A 19,974-nucleotide genomic window follows, 5' to 3' on the forward strand; every position below is an offset into this window, starting at 1 on the left:
TGGGACTGAACCCGGAACCATGTGGTTGGTAAGCAAGCTACTTACCACACAGCCATTCCTGCACCTATGTATATATATACATACATATGTATATATATAATGATGAAGGAAATTGTTGTATACAGTGCTCAGGTAGACTACAACTAAGAAAAAAAAGGCCATCGTTAGGTGTACTGTTAGTGGATTTCAGGAAGCATAGGGGTTTTGAGGGATGTAGGGCCTCGACAGCTAACAACTGATGTGGGTCGTTTATTCAATGCTTCAGCAATTCTGAGCATGAGCTGTGTCGTTTTTGTTTTTTATGTCCGTTGCCAGCCTTGCCTGGCCCTCGTGCCGGTGGCACATAAAAAGCACCATCCGTTCGTGGCCGTTTGCCAGCTCTGTCTGGCTCCAGTGCGGGTGGCACGTAAAAAGCACCCACTACACTCACGGAGTGGTTGGCGTTAGGAAGGGCATCCAGCCGTAGAAACACTGCCAGATTTGACTGGGCCTGATGAAGCCTTCTGGCTTCACAGACCCCAGTAGAACCGTCCAACCCATGCTAGCATGGAAAACGGACGCTAAATGATGATGATGATGAAGCATGTCCACGAGTGTTTGTCATATGGAATTCAAAAAGGTGCCCAAGGTTGTTGTAGGAAAGATGGTGAACAATCTTGTGGGTGTCAACCAAATCAGTTGCCAGATGTCTGAGTTCCAAAGTATCCATACCCAGAGAAGCAAGACATTCAGAGTATGGTAGATGTCTGATAGCGGGTATTTGTTTTGTTGCACGTTTCTAAACAGTTTCCAGGAGATTTATATGCTGAGCAGGATAAGGGTTCCAGACTGGTGATGCAAATTCCAAGTGTGGACATACCGTTGTTGTATACAATTTTAAATAGATAGCTGGAAAGCAGCTGACAAAGGTCGTACTGAGAGATGCTAAGACATCCCCTCAGCCTTCTTGACAATCTAAGAGATGTAGTTTGTCCAAAGCAGATCATTGTTTACAATAATGCCCAGATCACATCCGCTAGAAGACTTCTTGAGATTAGTGTTGCTGAGGGAGTATGTAAAGCCTGGATTTTTCCTCACAAAATGCATGGTAACACACTTATCCACAGCTAGCTTGAGTTGCCAGTCAGAGATCCATTGCTGCATGGTATCCAGGTTTGATTACAGGAAAGAGCTATAGCGCATAGGATCTGTTTCTTTTATTTCGAGGTACAGCTTGATGTCATCTGCATATTTCAGTATTGTAACATTCCTCAAATTGGCATTTATATCATTAATATATGCAACAAACAGCAGGGGTCCAAGAACAGATCCCTGTGATACACCAGAGGTCATCTTGTAGGGTGAAGAATCATATCCTAGAAAGGTAACTACCTCTTTCCTACCAAGAATGAAGGACTTCAGCCAGTTATAGAGATCATCCTTCTCACCCATTGCAGAGAGTTTTACCATGAGTCGTTCGTGTGGCACAGAGCTGAAGGCTTTAGACAAATAGGAAAAATGAGAAGGGTATAAATTAATGAAATGACAACATAGAGGACAGAAGTAAAGGAATAAGGCCCTTGCAACAGTCCATGGGTAGTTACAAGAAAGAAAGGAAAAAGAGAGAAAGAAAGACAGAAAGAAAGAGAGAGAGAGAAATAAATAAATAAATAAAGAAAGAAAGAAAGAATAGTAAAGAGTGTGTATTTATAGCGTGGCTGATCCCAGGAATTAACAAATTAGTATGGAGAAGGACATCATGCTCGAAATGGTCAGTGGCAAGAGAGGAAGAGGCCGACCAAGAACCCGCTGGCTTGACACCATCAAGAGTGATACCAGAATGGACATAGCCAGTCTGAAAGAAGCGGCCCAGGATAGAACTGACTGGAGGACACTGATCCATCGAGTAACCGAGAGTCGACTTCGACTGAGCGGATAGATAGATAGATAGATTAACACAGCTACTTAATATTCTTGTATGAACAAAACTAGAAATACAAAAGTGTCGCCAGAAAAAATAATTAAAAACTACGACAATAACTACTAAAATACAATAACCAATATAGTCATAGATACACTATGTCCAATAAACTGGTGGTATGGTTACGGTTGGAGTGTCTTATCATCAAACTATTCAATCAAATATGATTTAGATCGAAACAGTGTTATACTGTTATTTAGTCCCAGATTAGCCGTGGACCAATAGAATTAGGATCAAAATTAGTCAAGTCGTAACCATCAGATCTTCAGGAACAATGTACATCAGAGTACGTTATCCTATCTGGATCTCTTCGGTTTGACCGGCAGATTTTAAAAATAATTTCTTTGTAACTAAGCACTTTTAAACTTCGTATACTGGTAGAATGTGTTTATAAAACATGGCAGACATTGTTTTCACCTCAATAGACATTATTGCCAAAAATTAAGAAATTAAAGACCAAATATCTTACAAACTACAGAATTTTCTCAAGAAAGCCAAGAGAAAAAGAGGATCTTTTCGGTTTGAACGGCAGTTTTTTCTAGCGGTGTCATATGAAATTGTCACCCATAATTATGACCCTAGTATCGATCTATTGCATTTCAATCTGTTTTAGGGGTGGGGAAAGGTATCTTTTTTTATTCAGAAATGTAAACAAACCCAATCTGTTTCTTAAACGAGGGACATATTCATACAGCACAGAATGTTTTCACCTCAATAGACGTCATTGATTGGTTGAAATTGCAGAAATTGAAGAAAAAAACAACAAATATCTTACAAACTATAGAATTTTCTCAATAAAGCCAAGAGAAAAAGATGTTTTATAAACACAGTCTACCAGTATACGAAGTTTAAAATTTTTTAGTTACAAAGAAATTATTTTAAAAATCTGCCGGTCAAACCGAAAAGATCCAGATCTCATTAGGATTCTAATTTTTAGAATTATCCATTTTTAAGCTGATAGGATGTAGTTTGGCTTCTATTTCTAGCATTTTGTGTTACCCTCTAGTGGCTTCCGCGATGTGCAGTAAGGGAGGTTACTCTAGAAATAAGTCCTCCCATAACTTCCTGACAACCTTTCGCGAACATTCTCTCTCTCTCTCTCTCTTTGTGTTTGTCTCTCTCCCCCTCTCACTCTGACTAATCCTTCCCTCTCACTGTACTTTTCTCCTCTTCCTCTTTCACTGCACTTTTCACAATCTCCCCTCTCTCTTTTACACTATCTTTCTCTCTTACTGCGTCTATCTCTCAGTGTCCCACACTCCCTCTCCCACTCATCCTCATTGTGTGTATTTTTCACTCTCCCTCGCCTTGTCCATTTCCTTTCGCTCTCCCTCTCTCATTGTATCTATTTCTCAGTGCTCTCTCTCTCTCTCTCTCTCTCTTATTTCCTCCTCTTCCTCTCACTCTTATATTTATCTTACTCTATCTGTCTACCTATCTCTGGTATTGTAACTGTGTCTTTATCGCTCTCTCTCTCTCATTGTATCTATTTCTCAGTGTATCTCTCTTTCCTCCTCCTCTGTGTGCATATGTGCTTCTCTTCCTCCTCTCACTCTTATCTCTACCTTACACTACCTGTCTATCTCTCTCTCCTAACGTAACTGTATCTATATCGCTCTCTCTCTCTCTCATTGTATCTATTTCTCAGTGCTCTCTCTCTCTCTTTCTTCCTCCTCCTCTGTGTGCATATGCGATTCTCTTGCTCCTCTCACTTCTATCACTCTACCTCTCTATCTCTCTCTCGTAGCGTAACTGTCTCCCTGTCGCTATCAACCTCTCATTGTATCTATTTCTCAGTGCATCTCTCTCTCTCTCTCTTTCCTCCTCCTCTGTGTGCATGTGTTTCTCTTCCTCCCCTCACTCCTATCACTCTCTTACTCTATCAGTCTATCTCTCTCTCGTAGCGTAACTGTCTCCCTATCACTACCCCCTCTCTATTTCTGTCTATCTCTCTCTCCTAACGTAACTGTGTCTCTATCGCTATCACCCTCTCTCTCTCTATTCTTGTCCATCTCTTTCTCTTTCTCTCTCTTTCTGCCCTAAAACATAATTAACAACATTTTCCCTTCAAAACAAGAAAATGCCGATCTCTGAACATGAACAGAAACTGCTTACGCTCCAGAACCAGATTCGTGAGAACCAGGTGGAGATGCAGGATTACCTGAAGGACCTCGATAATTGGCAAAACGAAATCTCCAAGAAAGAGAAAGCATTAAAAGACAACAAGGAATCCGACAAAACTTCGTCTCGCGTAAGGAGGAGAGGTCTCTTTTGGACTCTTGAATGGTTTGTTGTGAGTGGCATGTGTTGGATGGAGTCTGTTTGCATAGTAACTGTACATTGTATATATATATATATATATACATGTTAATATGACTGCATGCGTGTATATAGTAATTGCGTTATATATATATATATATATATGTATATATATACCGGAGTAAACACATAAATGTGAAACAAGGTGGAAAAAAGAGTACTCAAATTCCAGTGGTAGAGTAATATGCTTTATAAAGTATATATATATATATATATATAATATATATATATATATATATATAAATAATATATATATATATATATATAGGCTATATATTATACAGATTATATATATATAGGCTATATATTATACAGATTATATAAAAATAGACTTGTGATTGTCCTCATTTATCGATATATATATATATATACTCACACATGTTCATAGGTGTGTGTAGTAACATTGTGTAGCGGTTATATATTATGTTGTAAAAACAGTGCCCACTGCCCTATTGTATCGAATATGTGTGTGTGTACTGCATGTGTGGATGTGATGATGTGTGTATATATAGCAACTATTCATTATATATATATATATATATATATAGGCTATATATTATACAGATTATATAAAAATAGACTTGTGATTGTCCTAATTTATCGAAAATATATATATATATTTAAAACAAAGTATATATATGTACTCACATGTTCATAGGTGTGTATAGTAGCATTGTGTAGATGGTTATATATTATGTAGTAAAAACAGTGCCCACTGCCCTATTGTATCGAATATATGTGTGTGGAGTGATGTGTGTATATATAGCAACGCCATATTATATATATATATATATATATATATATATATATATATAAAGCAAAGTATATATATATACTCACATGTTCATAGGTGTGTGTAGTAACATTGTGTAGACGGTTATATATATATTATGTTGTAAAAACAGTGCCCACTGCCCTATTGTATCGAATATGTGTGTGTGTACTGCATGTGTGGAGTGATGTGTGTATATATAGCAACTATTCATTATATATATAGGCTATATATTATACAGATTATATAAAAATAGACTTGTAATTGTTCTAATTTATCGAAAATATGCATGTGTGGTGATATTGCGTTGTGTGTTTATTGATATAAGCCGTTAAAAGCGAAATTTGGAGTTCCATTCGAATCAGTGTTGCGAATGAATTTCACTCCACAAAATGTATTGAATCCTACAAGTTGATCTTCAATACCAAACAATACAAGGGCGGCGAGCTGGCAGAATCGTTAGCACGTCGGGCGAAATGCTTAGCGGTAATTCGTCTGCCGATACGATCTGAGTTCAAATTCCGCCGAGGTCGACTTTGCCTTTCATCCTTTCGGAGTCGATTAAATAAGTACCAGTTACGCACTGGGATCGGTGTAATCGACTTAATCCCTTTGTCTGTCCTTGTTTGTCCCCTCTGTGTTTAGCCCCTTGTGGGCAATAAAGAAATGAATACCAAACAATACATACATGCATGCATACGTACGTACATACATACGTTGTAGAGCACCTGAGGACTATAGGTGTGTGTGAAATTTGAATTTAAACGTTCAACTTTGTTTCACTGGGTCATGCTGTTTTTCTACTTTATTTTTCTGCTTTAGGAGTGTCTGTGAGATACTCAACCATTTACTCATTAATTCAAATAGCAGGTTGTGTTCATTTAATCCAACAACTCTTCTCATCGTTGGAGTTGCGTATGTATGTATGTATGTATCTATCTTTCTGTCTGTCTGTCTACCTATCTACTATCTATCTATCTATCTACCTGTCTGTCTGTCTATCTATCTATTTATCTACCTATCCTCACAGTGATCATCATCATCATTTAGCATCTGTTTTCCATGCTAGCATGGGTTGGACGGTTCAACTGGGGTCTGTCAAGCCGGAAGGCTGCATCAGGCCCAGTCTGATCTGGCAGTGTTTCTACGGCTGGATGCCCTTCCTAACGCCAACCACTCCGTGAGTGTGGTGGGTGCTTTTTACGTGCCACCCGCACAGGTGCCAGATGGAGCTGGCAAACGGCCACGAACGGATGGTGCTTTTACGTGTCAACGGACACGAACGGATAGTGCTTTTACGTGCCACCGGCACGGAGGCCAGGCGAGGCTGGCAACAGACGCGAGCGGATGGTGCTTTTACGTGCCACCGGCACAGGGGCCAGGCGAGGCTGGCAACGGACTTGAACGGATGGTGCTTTTACGTGCCACCAGCACGGGGGCCAGGCGAGGCTGGCAGCGGACACGACAATCGGATGGTTCGCTTAACCACAGCTGCAACTTCCACTGATGTTGATCGGCCTCAATTTTGGTTCTGCTTTCTGATGACTTTCTGATAGTTGTAAATAAGTGTTAATGTTAGCGTTTTACAAGCGGTGTGTTTTCCAGTCTTCCGTGAAAACATGTCTGGCCAAGGGGAAATATTTCTTGGAAACAGGTGAGGGCTGGTGACAGGAAGGGCATCCAGCTGTGAAAAAACACATTCTGTCTGCCCAGTGAGGGTTATATGTATATATGGTAAAAATTGGTCACAGAGTTCGGTACAGGTTGCGTTATATAAACAAAAAATGGGTGAAAATGCATGATAACGTTAAGCGAATTATTGTAATAATTTTAGACAAATTAAGGAGACAAAAACAAGTGTAATATTTCATTTAAATAGTTCGTTATATATATTTGCGCAGGAGTGGCTGTGTGGTAAGTAGCTTGTTTACCAACCACATGGTTCCAGGTTCAGTCCCACTGCGTGGCACCTTGGGCAAGTGTCTTCTACTATAGCCTCGGGCCGACCAAAGCCTTGTGAGTGGATTTGGTAGACGGAAACTGAAAGAAGCCCGTTGTATATATGTATATATATATGTGTGTTTGTGTTTCTGTGTTTGTCCCCTTAGCATTGCTTGACAACCGATGCTGGTGTGTTTACGTCCCCCGTTACTTAGCAGTTCGGCAAAAGAGACCAATAGAATAAGTACTGGGCTTACAAAGAATAAGTCGCGAGGTCGATTTGCTCGACTAAAGGCGGTGCACCAGCATGGCCGCAGTCAAATGACTGAAACAAGTAAAAGAGTAAAAGAGTATATATAACCAGTTTCATTCATCCATGTATACACGCACACACATATATTTGTATATATGCAAATATATGTGTGTGTGTTTAGTAAATACAAGAATGGCTAGTACAAGTATAGACATGTTTTAATACACTCACATATATTATAAATGGGAAGGAATTCTGTTAAGCCTGTGTAACAACCCTTGGGAAAAAAAAACACTGTTGTCTTTTACTCAGAGTATCACGTTCCCATTTCACAGGAATGTGAAACTCTGAGTAACAGTTTTCGCGATATTTTTGCAGCTTTTTAAAAAAGCATATTTCTCTACCTCTGGTATTCGAGTACTATTTTTTCCACCTTGTTTCGCATTTATGCGCTTACTCTGGTATACATACATGCATGCATACATACAGACAGACAGAGTGAGGCAAATTTTGTGGATAAACAAATTAGATATATTTAATATATCTAATTTGTTTATCTACCTAATTTGCCTCTATATCCATTCTTTACACTATGGAATCGATCCCCTGTAAAGACATCAGAGTCTAAGTTTGACTATTTTGAGTATTACTAAGTGTCTTCTATACTGAAAGCCTCTGGATCGCATTTGTGGACTATATATACATATACACACGTTGGTCTTCTTTCAGTTTCTGTCTACTAAATACAACCAGGAGTTATAGTAGAAGACACTTACCAAGGTGTTACGCAGTGGGATTAAAACTACATGCTGTGCCAGCTGCGAAATGAAAATGGCTGAATGAAATGAGGAAATATTTAGTGACCTAATTTAATTTTGTTTTAATCATTTAATTTTATAAATTTAATCTACAGGTGCTACCACCGATTAGAAACAGTTCACGACGGAAAAAGAAACGCAAAGTGAAAAGCACTTCTGAAACGACCCCTGCTCCGAAATCTAACCGTATACGCAGCTATGATTATGCTGCTTGGGAGAAATTTGATGCAGTAAGCATTTTGTTATTTGGTAAATCAATAATTCCACTTTGGAAATAAACAATGTTGGATGTGTGTTGTTGGCTGGTGTAGGGGTATAGACATGTTTTTGTGAAGTTTGATTCACAAGGAGCTCGCATGGTGCTTTGAGCAGATATCTTCTGTGTAAGGGCTTCAGCTAGACCAAAGCTTTATGAGTGATATTTGGTAGATGGAAGCAATGGATCTTTTCAGATTGACTGGCAGTTTTTTCTAGTGGTGTCATATGAAATTGTCACCCATAATTATGACCCTCGTTCTTGGTCTAGCCCTAATTCTCCTGCCAGTTGACTTGCCTCAAGAATCCATCTTTTGAGATCTTTTTTTGTGATATTCTAATCAAAGGTCCATAGCACCAGAGCTGGTGTCCCTCAATACAGAGAAGTACCAGCTCAACCTGGACAGGTTTCTTGTTCTTTGCGCTATGCTCCCTGTGGAGGCACATGGCCTTGTGGTTAGAGCAGCGGACTCGCGGTAGGGGGATCACAGGTTCGAATCTCAGACCGGGTGATGTGTGTGTTTATGAGCGAAACACCTAAGCTCCACGCAGCTCTGGCAGAAGGTAATGGCGAACTTCTGCTGACTCTTTCGCCACAACTTTCTCTCACCCTTTCCTCCTGCATCTTGCAGCTCACTGCAATGGACCAGCGTCTCGTCCAGGTGGGGAACCTATACACCAAGGAAACCAGGAAACCGGCCCTTATGAGCCAGGCGTGACTCAAGAAGGAACAAACAACTATGCTCCCTGTACAGTAACATTACTCCAGAGATCCTTTGAAGGGCCTCTTTTATGTGTAACTTCAATAATTCAGCACTAAAACATTTCTTCTTTTACCGTTTATCTCATATTTTTTTTTAATGTATTTTCAGGACAAAGTCTGTGATGAAATATCTGAAGATAAGTCTTCATCTTCCGAATCTCTTACCGACGAAGAATTGGAGGAATTACAACAGAAACAACAGGCTCTTGACGAGAAAGACAAAGTGAGTATCAAACCCTGTATGCGAGACAGATTTTGCTTTGGTTTATTGGTAAAATGTCTCAGCTGTTTATTATTTTTATCATCATTATTATTATTATTAGCATGGCAGCAAGCTGGCAGAATCATTAGCACACTGGACGAAATGCATAGCGGTATTTCACCCATCGCTACATTCTGAGTTCAAATCCCACCAAGGTTGACTTTGTCTTTTGTCCTTTTGGGGTTAATAAATTAAGCACCAGTGGAAAAACTGGGGTCGATATAATCAACTAGTCCCACCCAATAAATTTCAGGCCTTCTGCCTCCAGTAGAAAGGATCATTATTATTATTATCATCATCATCTTTAACTTTAAGGTGGTGAGCTGGTAGAATTGTTAGCATGCCAGAGAAAATGTTTAGAAGCGTTTCTTTCACCTTTACGTTCTGAGTTCAAATGCTACTGAGGTTAAGTTTGATTTTTATCCTTTCGAAGTCACTAAAATAAAGTACCAGTCAAGTACTGGGGGTTGATGTAAGTGACCGGCCCTCTTCCCCCAAATTTCAAGCCTTGTGCTGATAGTGAAAAGGGTTATTAGTGCATTTTAAGGTGGAAAGCCGGTAGAATTATTAGAATCTGGGGCAAAATGCTTAGCGACATTTCGTCTGTTTTTATGATGATCATCATCATCGTTTAACGTCCGCTTTCCATGCTAGCATGGGTTGGAAGATTTGACTGTGGTCTGGCGAACTAGATGGCTGCACCAGGCTCCAATCTGATCTGGCGGTTCCTACAGCTGGATGCCCTTCCTAACGCCAACCACTCTGAGAGTGTAGTGGGTGCTTTTACGTGCCACAGGCATGAGGGCCAGTCAGGCGGTACTGGCAATGACCTCGCTCAAACGGTGCGTTTTATGTGCCACCTTCAGAATTCAAATGCTGCCGAGGTTGACTTTGCCTGTCATCGTTTCAAGGTTGATGAAATAAGTACCAGTTGTGCAGTGGTTTGCGTCTGGCCATAGAAACCAAGCCAAAACAGACTACAGACCCTGGTGTGTCCCCTGGCCCTGCCAGTTCCTGTCAAGCCATCCAACCCATGCCAGCATGGAAAACGGATGTTAAATGCTGTGGTGGTGGTAGCAGTGGCAGCAGTGGTGGTAGTGGTGGTGGTAGTGGTGGTGGTAGTGGTGGTGGTAGTGGTGGTGGTAGTGGTGGTGGTGAGATGAACATAATGTTGATGATGATGATGATGATGATGTTTACTATTTTGCAGGGAAATGAATATTTCAAGAAGGGAGAGTACATGCTGGCCATAGATCACTACAGTCGGGGCCTCCAGTGTGATCCCACAAACCCACTCCTGGCTGCGAACAGGGCCATGGCACTCCTGAAACAAGACAAGTAAAGAACCCCTTTTGTTTATCTTTTAGATTGGTGTGTATGCATGTGTGTGTTTGTGTGTGTGTATGTGTGTTTGTGTGTGTGTGTGTGTGTGTGTGCATGTGTGATGTTTAAGTCCAGGTCAGTTTGCTGGTTTTCAATACTATACTGTTTGCACCTCCATCAACATCATCATCATCATCTCTGTCATCATCATCATCATCATCCCCATCACCACAACCAACATCACCACCAACACCATCATATTCACCATCGCCCTCATTATCACCACCACCATCATCATTGTGATTATCACCACTATCATCATCACCATCACCATTACCATTCTCCTCTTCCTCCACTTCTAACAGGTTGTTATTTCTAGCATATAGGGTGACCATGTAGAGGCTTCACTTGCTCATTGGCTGGTGCCTGTAAATAGTTTAAATAAGAGGAAATCACTTTACAACCCAACCACCACCACCACCACCCTCAAAAATGCCAAGACTGAAACACACACACACACATGCACACACACAGACACACACATACATGTAATTATCCTCATTTAAAATCTGTCTTCTATGCTGATGTGGGTTGGACAGTTTGACAAGATGTCATGGGCCCAAGGCCCATATCATGTTCAGTGTCTGCTTCAGCACGATTTCCACAACTGGATGCCCTTCCTAATGTCATCCACTTTACAGAAGTCGACCGGGTGCTTTTTACATGGCACCAGCCCCTTTGAGGTCACCAAGTAGCTCGCAGGTCAGAGAACCCTTCAACTGAGTTTGGGGTAGCATTGAGGATTGTAGCTTTGTGCCAGGTAATGAGAGGAAAGGCGGCGAGCTGGCAGAAACGTTAGCACGCCGGGCGAAATGCTTAGCGGTATTTCGTCTGCCGTTACGTTGTGAGTTCAAATTCCGCCGAGGTCGACTTTGCCTTTCATCCTTTCGGGGTCGATAAATTAAGTACCAGTTATGCACTGGGGTCGATGTAATCGACTTAATACCTATGTCTGTCCTTGTTTGTCCCCTCTGTGTTTAGCCCCTTGTGGGTAATAAAGAAATAGGTATTTCATCTGCCGTTACGTTCTGAGTTCAAATTCCGCCGAAGTCGACTTTGCCTTTCATCCTTTCGGGGTCGATAAATTAAGCACCAGTTATGCACTGGGGTTGATGTAATCGACTTAATACCTATGTCTGTCCTTGTTTGTCCCCTCTGTGTTTAGCCCCTTGTGGGTAATAAAGAAATAGGTAATGAGAGGTTAGAATATGATTAGGGGGACAGTCCTTTTGCAGGGGTTAGAAAAACTGAAGGGCCGCTGCAATAAGTGTGTGGATTCTAAGAGGGAAATATGTTGGAAGAGAAAAGAATGAGAGTGTGTCTTTGTGTGTGTGTGTGTGGGAGAGAGAGAGAGAGAATGAACTTTCACAAATATGAGTCCCTTATTTTAATTTCTGCCTTTCAGATATGCTGCTGCAGAAGAAGACTGTAACACTTGCTTGAGATTAGACCCGACCTACATCAAAGGATATTTACGAAGGGCCACAGCAAGATGTGGTTTACTAAAGTATAAAGAAGCGCTTGGGGACTACCACAAAGTCCTCAGGTTAGATCCGAGTAATAAGCTTGCACGAGTGGAAGCAGATAAATTACAAAAGGTATTTGCTATTTTATACTTTACACGAGCAGAGATAATGCGAGGGCATCGAGAATGCTCCACGACTGATTTGCCACTGAAAAAGAGTGTTTGATTGTCTGGAAACAAGAGGACAGCTGTGGATACTTGCTTCTGTTTCAGTATATTTGTGTGTGTGTGTGGGGCACTTGTGCCGGTGGCACGTGAACAAAACATTCGAGCAAGGTCGTTGCCAGTGCCGCTGGACTGACTCCTGTGCAAGTGGCATGTAAAAAACACCATTTTCGAGCGTGGCCGTTGCCAGTATCGCCAGACTGGCCCTTGTGCCGGTGGCACTTTAAAAGCACCCACTACACTCTCGGAGTGGTTGGCGTTAGGAAGGGCATTCAGCTGTAGAAACTCTGCCAGATCAAGATTGGAGCCTGGTGCAGCCATCTGGTTTGCCAGTCCTCGGTCAAATCGTCCAACCCATGCTAACTTGATGATGATGATGATGATGATGGTGGTGGTGGTGGTGGTGGTGTGTGTGTGTGTGTGTGAGAGAGAGAGAATGCGTTTGTATTTCTTCATCTTGGTACTGCATGGTGGTCGTAAAATGATTGTCGCTGTCATACAAGCAGTGTCATTCATTCCCAATATTCTGGTGAAGATGTCTGGCTACCTGAAGAATATTACCTTGCTTAGAAACAGGTGAGGGTTGGGAGCAGGAAGAGCATCCAGTTGTAGAAAATCTGCCTCAAATAAACTCCATCTGACCCATGTAAGCACAGGAAAGTGGACATCAAATGATGATGATCTGGTGCAGCCTCCTGGCTTCCCAGACCCCAGTTGAACCATCCAACCCATGCTAGCATGGAAAACGGACGTTAAACGATGATGATGTTGATGATTAGGTTTGCTTCAGCTAATTTCAAAAACAAGGCAATATTTAGTAGAGTAACTTTGTAATTACTAAGATGGTATTTAGGATATAATTTTAAAAAGAAATTTTAATTGACGGTTTTGATGTCAATCCCTTTAAAACAGGAAGTCTGTTTAAGAATCAGGGTCAAATTCAGATTGGTTGGGGTCACTTTATATCCTGATCCATCAAGTTTGTGATTGAAAGAATTCTATTAACGAACCATTTCGTGTTTTAAATATTTCTTTTTTCATATCAGTCTTAATAATAATATCTGTGATTAAAAACAATTTAATGCCATTACAGTAATTTTTTGGTTTTTTTTTTTTTTGTTTTTTTTAAACTTTTTCTTGTTTGCAGAAAATAGAAATTGCAGAGAAATGTGATTCAGAAAAGTCTGTGATAAACGATGATGACACTCCTGAAGAAGCTGTTTTCAAAGACATCTTCAAACCTCCATCAGAAAGGTCAAAGGTAAGTTTTTTTTCTTTCTTTTTTTCATTTTATTTGTTAGCATCATCATCATCATCATCATCATCTTCTTCTTCTTCTTCTTCTTCTTCTTCTTCTTCTCTTTCTTCTTCTTCTTTCTTCTTCTTCTTCTTCTTCTTCTTCTTCTTCTTCTTCTTCTTCTTCTTCTTCTTCCTTGTTCTTCTTCCTCCTCCGCCTCGTCCTCCTCCTCTTCTTTCTTCTTGTCCCTCCTCCTCCCCCTCCTTCTTTTTCTTCTTTCTTCTTCTTGTTCCTCCTCCTTCTGTCCTCTTCTTCTGCGTAATGATGATGATGCTTTGCTAAGAGGAAGCCGGTTTAAAAGCAAAGTTGGTCTCAGTAGGGTTTGAACTCAGAGAACACAGACTCGGAACATTTCCTGCATAGGCACAGACTCATCACAACTGCCATGACACACTTTCTCTAACAACTGCAACAACAACTCTGCCATTTCAATTAAAGTGTGGACAACTTGACGTCCTCGATTTACCTCCCTTGATTATTTGCTCTCAGTTTCTGTCTGTCCGTCTCTCTCTCTCTCTCTCTTTCACTTTCACTCTCATTCACTTTCTCTTTCAGTTTCTCTCTCTTTTGCCTTCTCTCGTTTCTCTTCCCCTCCTTCCCCCTCTCTCTCCTCCTTTCAGCTCTATTCAACACATTTGTTAACCCTTTCGTTACCAACCCGGCCAAAACCGGCTCTGGCTCTGTAGTACAAATGTCTTGTTTTCATAAGTTTTGCATCAAAATATACCACCAAACTTTGGAGCAATTTATATTCCTAATACTAGCTTAATGATAACTAAGTTGTTTTACTAAATTCTTTGTTATATTTAAAATAATTGAAAGAAACACAGAGCATCTCAAAATAGATACGGTAATGAAAGGGTTAAGCATGTATTCCCTCTCTGACAAATAATCCTTCACTCAAAAATTCCAACTTCTCCTCCTCCTCCTCTTCCTCCTCATTCTCCTCTTCCTCCTTTCCTCCTCCTCCTCATTCTCCTCTTCCTCCTTTCCTCCTCATCCTCCTTTCCTCCTCCTCCTCATTCTTCTCTTCCTCCTTTCCTCCTCATCCTCCTTTCCTCCTCCTCCTCATTCTCCTCTTCCTCCTTTCCTCCTCATCCTCCTTTCCTCCTGCTCATTCTCCTCTTCCTCCTTTCCTCCTCATCCTCCTTTCCTCCTCCTCCTCATTCTCCTCTTCCTCCTTCTCCTCCTCCTCCCCATTCTCCTCTTCTTCTTCCTCTCCTCCTCCTCCCCCCCCATTCTCCTCTTCTTCTTCCTCCTCCCCTCCCCCTCCTCCTCGTTCTCCTCTTCCCTCCTCGTCCTCCTCCTGGCAAAATCCTTTATTCCACTTTGTGACACGTTTTTTTATTTTTTTAATTTTTTGTCTCATTTACTGATGCAAACCATCAGTGGTTTTGTTGGATGCCACTGTTTCTCTCTGACATATTTGGTGTTTGTTTGTCCAGAAACCCCTGCGCAGAATTGAAATCGAAGAGATTGGAGTGGAAGAAAAACTGACTCATGATCAACTGAGCGCGAAGATGGAACAGTCACGCAGCAAAGCAGAGCAAAAGCAGATTAACAAAGACCAACTGTCATTTCAACAGTATACAGGGGATAGCAAAAAAACTCCTCCCAAAATAGAGGAAATTCAACCAAAACCTGCTGAAAAAACTCAACCAAAACCAACTGAAAAAACTCAACTAAAACAAACTGAAAAAACCCAACCAAAACCTGCTGAAGAAATTTCCATCAATGCTCCAAGACAAAATTCTCCTGCAGTTACACCAGATGAAACAAAGTCAACAGAAAAATCAAAAATTCCTTGTGATCAAAGTTTGGTTTGTTCTGTTGATGAAGAAAGCCTTGCTTTCCAGCCAGATCCAAAGAACTTCCAGTATAATTGGCCTCAAGTGAAGAAAGACTCAAACAAAATTAGCCAATACTTAAAGGTGAGTAATTAATCTCTTATTTATAATTGAGTGGCTGTGTTGTAAGACGTTTGCTTCCCAACCCAGATGGTTCAATTCCACAGTGTGGTACCCTGAGTAAGTTTACTTCTCTAACCTTGGGTCAACCAAAGCCTTGTGAATGGATTTGGTAGATGGAAACTGAAAGAAGCCCATCACACGCACACACACATATATATAGACACAGGAGTGGCTGTGTGGTAAGTAGCTTGCTTACCAACCACATGGTTCCAGGTTCAGTCCGACTGTGTGGCACCTTGGTTAAGTGTCCACTACTATGGCCTCAGGCTTTGTGATCATGTTGACATTTGAACTGCAGCACACCATGGCCCCTGCACAAGCTATGTCGATTTGTCAGAAGGACTGAGTTAACATACAAACACAAACATTTGATCCCGATAAACAAATCGTCTGTGAAGGTTATTCAGCAAAATATTGCTCAGAATCGTCTTTCTTGGACTTGAGACGCTTACCAAGAAGAAAATACCCAACATGATCAGAGTTAGAATTGAATATACATTCTCTGTGTGTGTGTGTGTGTGTATACTTTCTCTTTTACTTGTTTCAGTCATTTGACTGCGGCCATGCTGGAGCACCGCCTTTAGTCGAGCAAATCGACCCCGGGACTTATTCTTTGTAATCCCGGGACTTATTCATCGGTCTCTTTTGCCGAACCGCTAAGTGACGGGGACGTAAACACACCAGCAATGCTAGGAGGACAAACACAGACACACAAACACACACATATACATATATTTTTTTTTTTTAATTTTATTTTATCTAGTTTCAGCTCACGAGCTGTGGCCATGCTGGGGCATCGCCATTAAAATTATCGTTGTGCATCGGCTGGGAATATATATATATATGTATGTATATATATATATATATATATATATATATATATATATACGACAGGCTTCTTTCAGTTTCCGTCTACCAAATCCACTCAGAAGGCATTGGTCGGCCCGGGGCTGTAGCAGAAGACACTTGCCCAAGATGCCACGCAGTGGGACTGAACCCGGAACCATGTGGTTGGTTAGCAAGCTACTTACCACACAGCCACTCCTGTGCAAGATATTTTGTTGCCAGTTGGGAATTATTGTGTTTTGTCTCCATTTTCAGGTGTTGAACCCTGAATCATATCCTACCCTCGTCAATCAGTTTATAGATGCGGAAATGGTCACCAAACTCTGTGCTAACCTTCAAAATGCATTCCCCAGGTAAGATGCCTTATGACTCCTAATATCTAATGTATATATATATATATATGTTTCTTTATTGCTCTCAGGGGGCTAAACATAGAGGGAACAAACAAGGACAGACAAAGGGATTAAGTCAATTATATCGACCCCAGTGCGAAACTGGTACTTTATTTATCGACTCCGAAAGGATGAAAGGCAAAGTCGACCTTTGGCAGAATTTGAACTCAGAATGTAACAACAGACGAAATACCGCTAAGCATTTTACCCAGCGTGCTAACGTTTCTGCCAGCTCGCCACCTTATCTAATATATATATATATATATATACACACATAAACACACACACACACATGTGAATTTTAACCAAAAAAGGTGAAACAAACCAGAATAAACTGGTAGAAGAGCAGTGGGGGTTAGATTCTGGTTGTAGAAAATCTCCCTAAATAAACTCCATCTGACCCATGCAAGCATGGAAAAGTAGATGTTAAAACGATGATGATATATGTACATATAAATGATAGGGAGGTGGTTTATTAGTTGAAGGTCGGTGATTTGGTTGTCAGTTTTAGCAGATTAAGTAACCATGTAGAGGCCTCTCTCATTAGCTTCTAAATGGTACTTTAATTCATTAATTATTATTGATAGCTGCAGAAAACAACCATCAACCAAATCACATAAAAAATTCCTTTCTTTTCTACACCATCTCTATAAACATAAGTCTCTGAATATATTTACTACTACTACTACTGCTACTACTACTACTATTACTATTACTACTACTACTGCTGTTGCCACCACCACTACCACTACTTACTTGTACTTGCTGCGACATTCACCCTGGGCGGGTTGAGTCGGCTTCTTCTACTCACGGAAGAAGTTTCGTGGGAATATATAGATTTTCACAAGTGGTCCCCAACAATCCCACATGTAGAGACATCCTGTTTGCCGCAGATTGTCCGCAGACACAGGGACAGAACGACCGAGGAGCCGCCGGATGCCGAAGCAGACACTCCAAGGATTTTCACCAGAGCCCCGTCTGCCGGGTTGTGGCCCTTAATACCACTCGGTGTCAGACCAATCCACCTTGGGTGGCCCTACCAGGAACCGAAGTTCCCGACGGCATAGCTCTGACACTACCCGTTGCCAGCGTCCCCACCACGGTGAGGGGGGGATGGACTTCGGGGACGCACCACCACTACTACTGCTACTGCTACTGGATTTCTATGTAAACCACCAAATTTTTTTTTATCTTTATTTCCAGTGATGCTGAATTGATCGTCAAACACCTGTCTCACCTCTGTAAAGTGAAAAGGTTCCAGATGGCCATAATGTTTCTCAGTTCTTCAGAAAAACAAGGTAATTATTTCTCCAGACATTTACCAATATTTCAACTTTGCCCATTTTGGCATCCAACCCATTAATCATCCTTGAACACACTGCTTCTTAAGTGGTGGCCACCACATGTAGCAGTGTAAAGTTATTGGATATTCCAATTTACATATATAATTACTTACTTTTACTTTTTACTTGTTTCAGTCATTAGACTGCGGCCATGCTGGAGCACCGCCTTTAGTCGAGCAAATCGACCCCAGTACTTATTCTATCGGTCTCTTTTGCCGAACCGCTAAGTGACGGGGACATAAACACACCAGCATCGGTTGTCAAGCAATGCTAGGGGGACAAACACAGACACACAAACATATACACACACATACACATATATACATATATACGACGGGCTTCTTTCAGTTTCCGTCTACCAAATCCACTCACAAGGCTTTGGTCGGCCCGAGGCTATAGTAGAAGACACTTGCCCAAGGTGCCGTGCAGTGGGACTGAACCCGGAACCATGTGGTTGGTTAGCAAGCTACTTACCACACAGCCACTCCTGCACCTATGTATGTATTTTTGTAATAGTACACTTAATCTCTGTTACCAACTTCAACGTAACGACCTGGCCCTCTGGTAACTTTAGTTGGGTCCACTCTGTGGTAAGTATTAGGACTAGGGGTCTAGTTTGAGAAATATTACCTCCTTTCTTCCCACCAAACTCAGATGCCCTGAAAACGGCCATTGGCACTACCATTCCTTCTCAGACAAAACTGTATTTAATTATTTCTTTTTTTCCCTATTTTCAGTGATCAAAGACTTATTCGATTACTTAAAACAACAACCAAATTGTGAAGTCACAGAACTCCAGAGAATCAGTAAATTGTTTGGTGTTGGGTGATAGTAAATAACAAACCAAAGTTTTGATTATATTTTAAATATCATTAAAGGAATGAACTGATACCATTTTTGGACAAATGTTTAACTTTGGCATTTTATTTCCTCAAACTGTAACCTGTTCATTTTATTTGTTCAATAAAAAATATATTTTCTATATTTTATGAATATTTTTACTACTTTATTTAACCCTGACTTATCTGAGATCACCTTTGGTTCTATGACCCAAACTTTCTGATGAAGTCCCTGTAACAAGAGCCCTTATCGAGATTCAGACCCTAAATTCTTGATTCACTGCCCATAAATCTGCTGCTTTCACCATTTTGTGTTTTAAACTTTAATAAGAAGCATCGGATGTGGTGTGCAAGAGAGACGATTGCACTGAGTCTCGGCTCATACAGCAAATTACTCATATAATGGGGCTCTCATACTGCAAGGTTCTACTTTACAAACTATTGAAGAGAATACAGTTCTGTATTTAAGAGATGAGGAATTATGTACATTATTTACATTTGACGGATATTTGTCCTCATCTTGTTTGTTGTTTACATATTTTGGCTGATATACTCTCCAGCCTTCATCAGGTGTCTTGGGGAAATTTCGAACCTGGGTTCTCATTCCTAAGGTTATTTTTTGATGTTATTATTATTGAACTCGGAATCTTGGGGTTAGTAGCCTGCGCTCTTAACCACTACACCATATCCCCGTGGGCAATTATGGAGCGAATTTTAGGGTTTATATCCTTCGTTAATATCGGTTCCATATGCTACTCGGAAAAATTGGCAAGTCTTATAAGTGATGGTAGCTACAGCATATGGGAACCAGTATTAAGGAAGGATAGGAAAATATTAGATTTTTAGCCCTAAAATTCCTTCCATAATTGCC

The 19,974-nt window shown here is 40.8% G+C and overlaps 1 protein-coding gene across 1 annotated transcript; it reads left to right on the forward strand.

Annotated features, from left to right (window-relative positions):
* The first annotated feature begins 3,700 nt into the window (after positions 1-3,700).
* LOC115221459 (RNA polymerase II-associated protein 3) lies at positions 3,701-19,253 on the forward strand. Its single transcript, XM_029791643.2, has 10 exons — positions 3,701-4,211; positions 8,159-8,293; positions 9,191-9,304; positions 10,554-10,681; positions 12,132-12,324; positions 13,564-13,677; positions 15,159-15,644; positions 16,785-16,882; positions 18,125-18,219; positions 19,002-19,253. Exons 1-10 carry the CDS (start codon positions 4,041-4,043, stop codon positions 19,091-19,093), a joined length of 1,626 nt encoding a protein of 541 aa, XP_029647503.1. The 5' UTR covers positions 3,701-4,040; the 3' UTR covers positions 19,094-19,253.
* Positions 19,254-19,974: the final 721 nt, after the last annotated feature.

The sequence above is a fragment of the Octopus sinensis genome, linkage group LG18 (assembly GCF_006345805.1).
Source record: "Octopus sinensis linkage group LG18, ASM634580v1, whole genome shotgun sequence".
Lineage (NCBI taxonomy): Eukaryota > Metazoa > Mollusca > Cephalopoda > Octopoda > Octopodidae > Octopus > Octopus sinensis.

Coding starts and splice junctions, on each gene's coding strand:
- LOC115221459 (XM_029791643.2), top strand. CDS start 4,041: ATGCCGATCTCTGAACATGAACAGAAACTGCTTACGCTCCAGAACCAG. Junction 15,645..16,784: donor AAATTAGCCAATACTTAAAG/GTGAGTAATTAA, acceptor CTCCATTTTCAG/GTGTTGAACCCTGAATCATA. Junction 16,883..18,124: donor CTTCAAAATGCATTCCCCAG/GTAAGATGCCTT, acceptor CTTTATTTCCAG/TGATGCTGAATTGATCGTCA.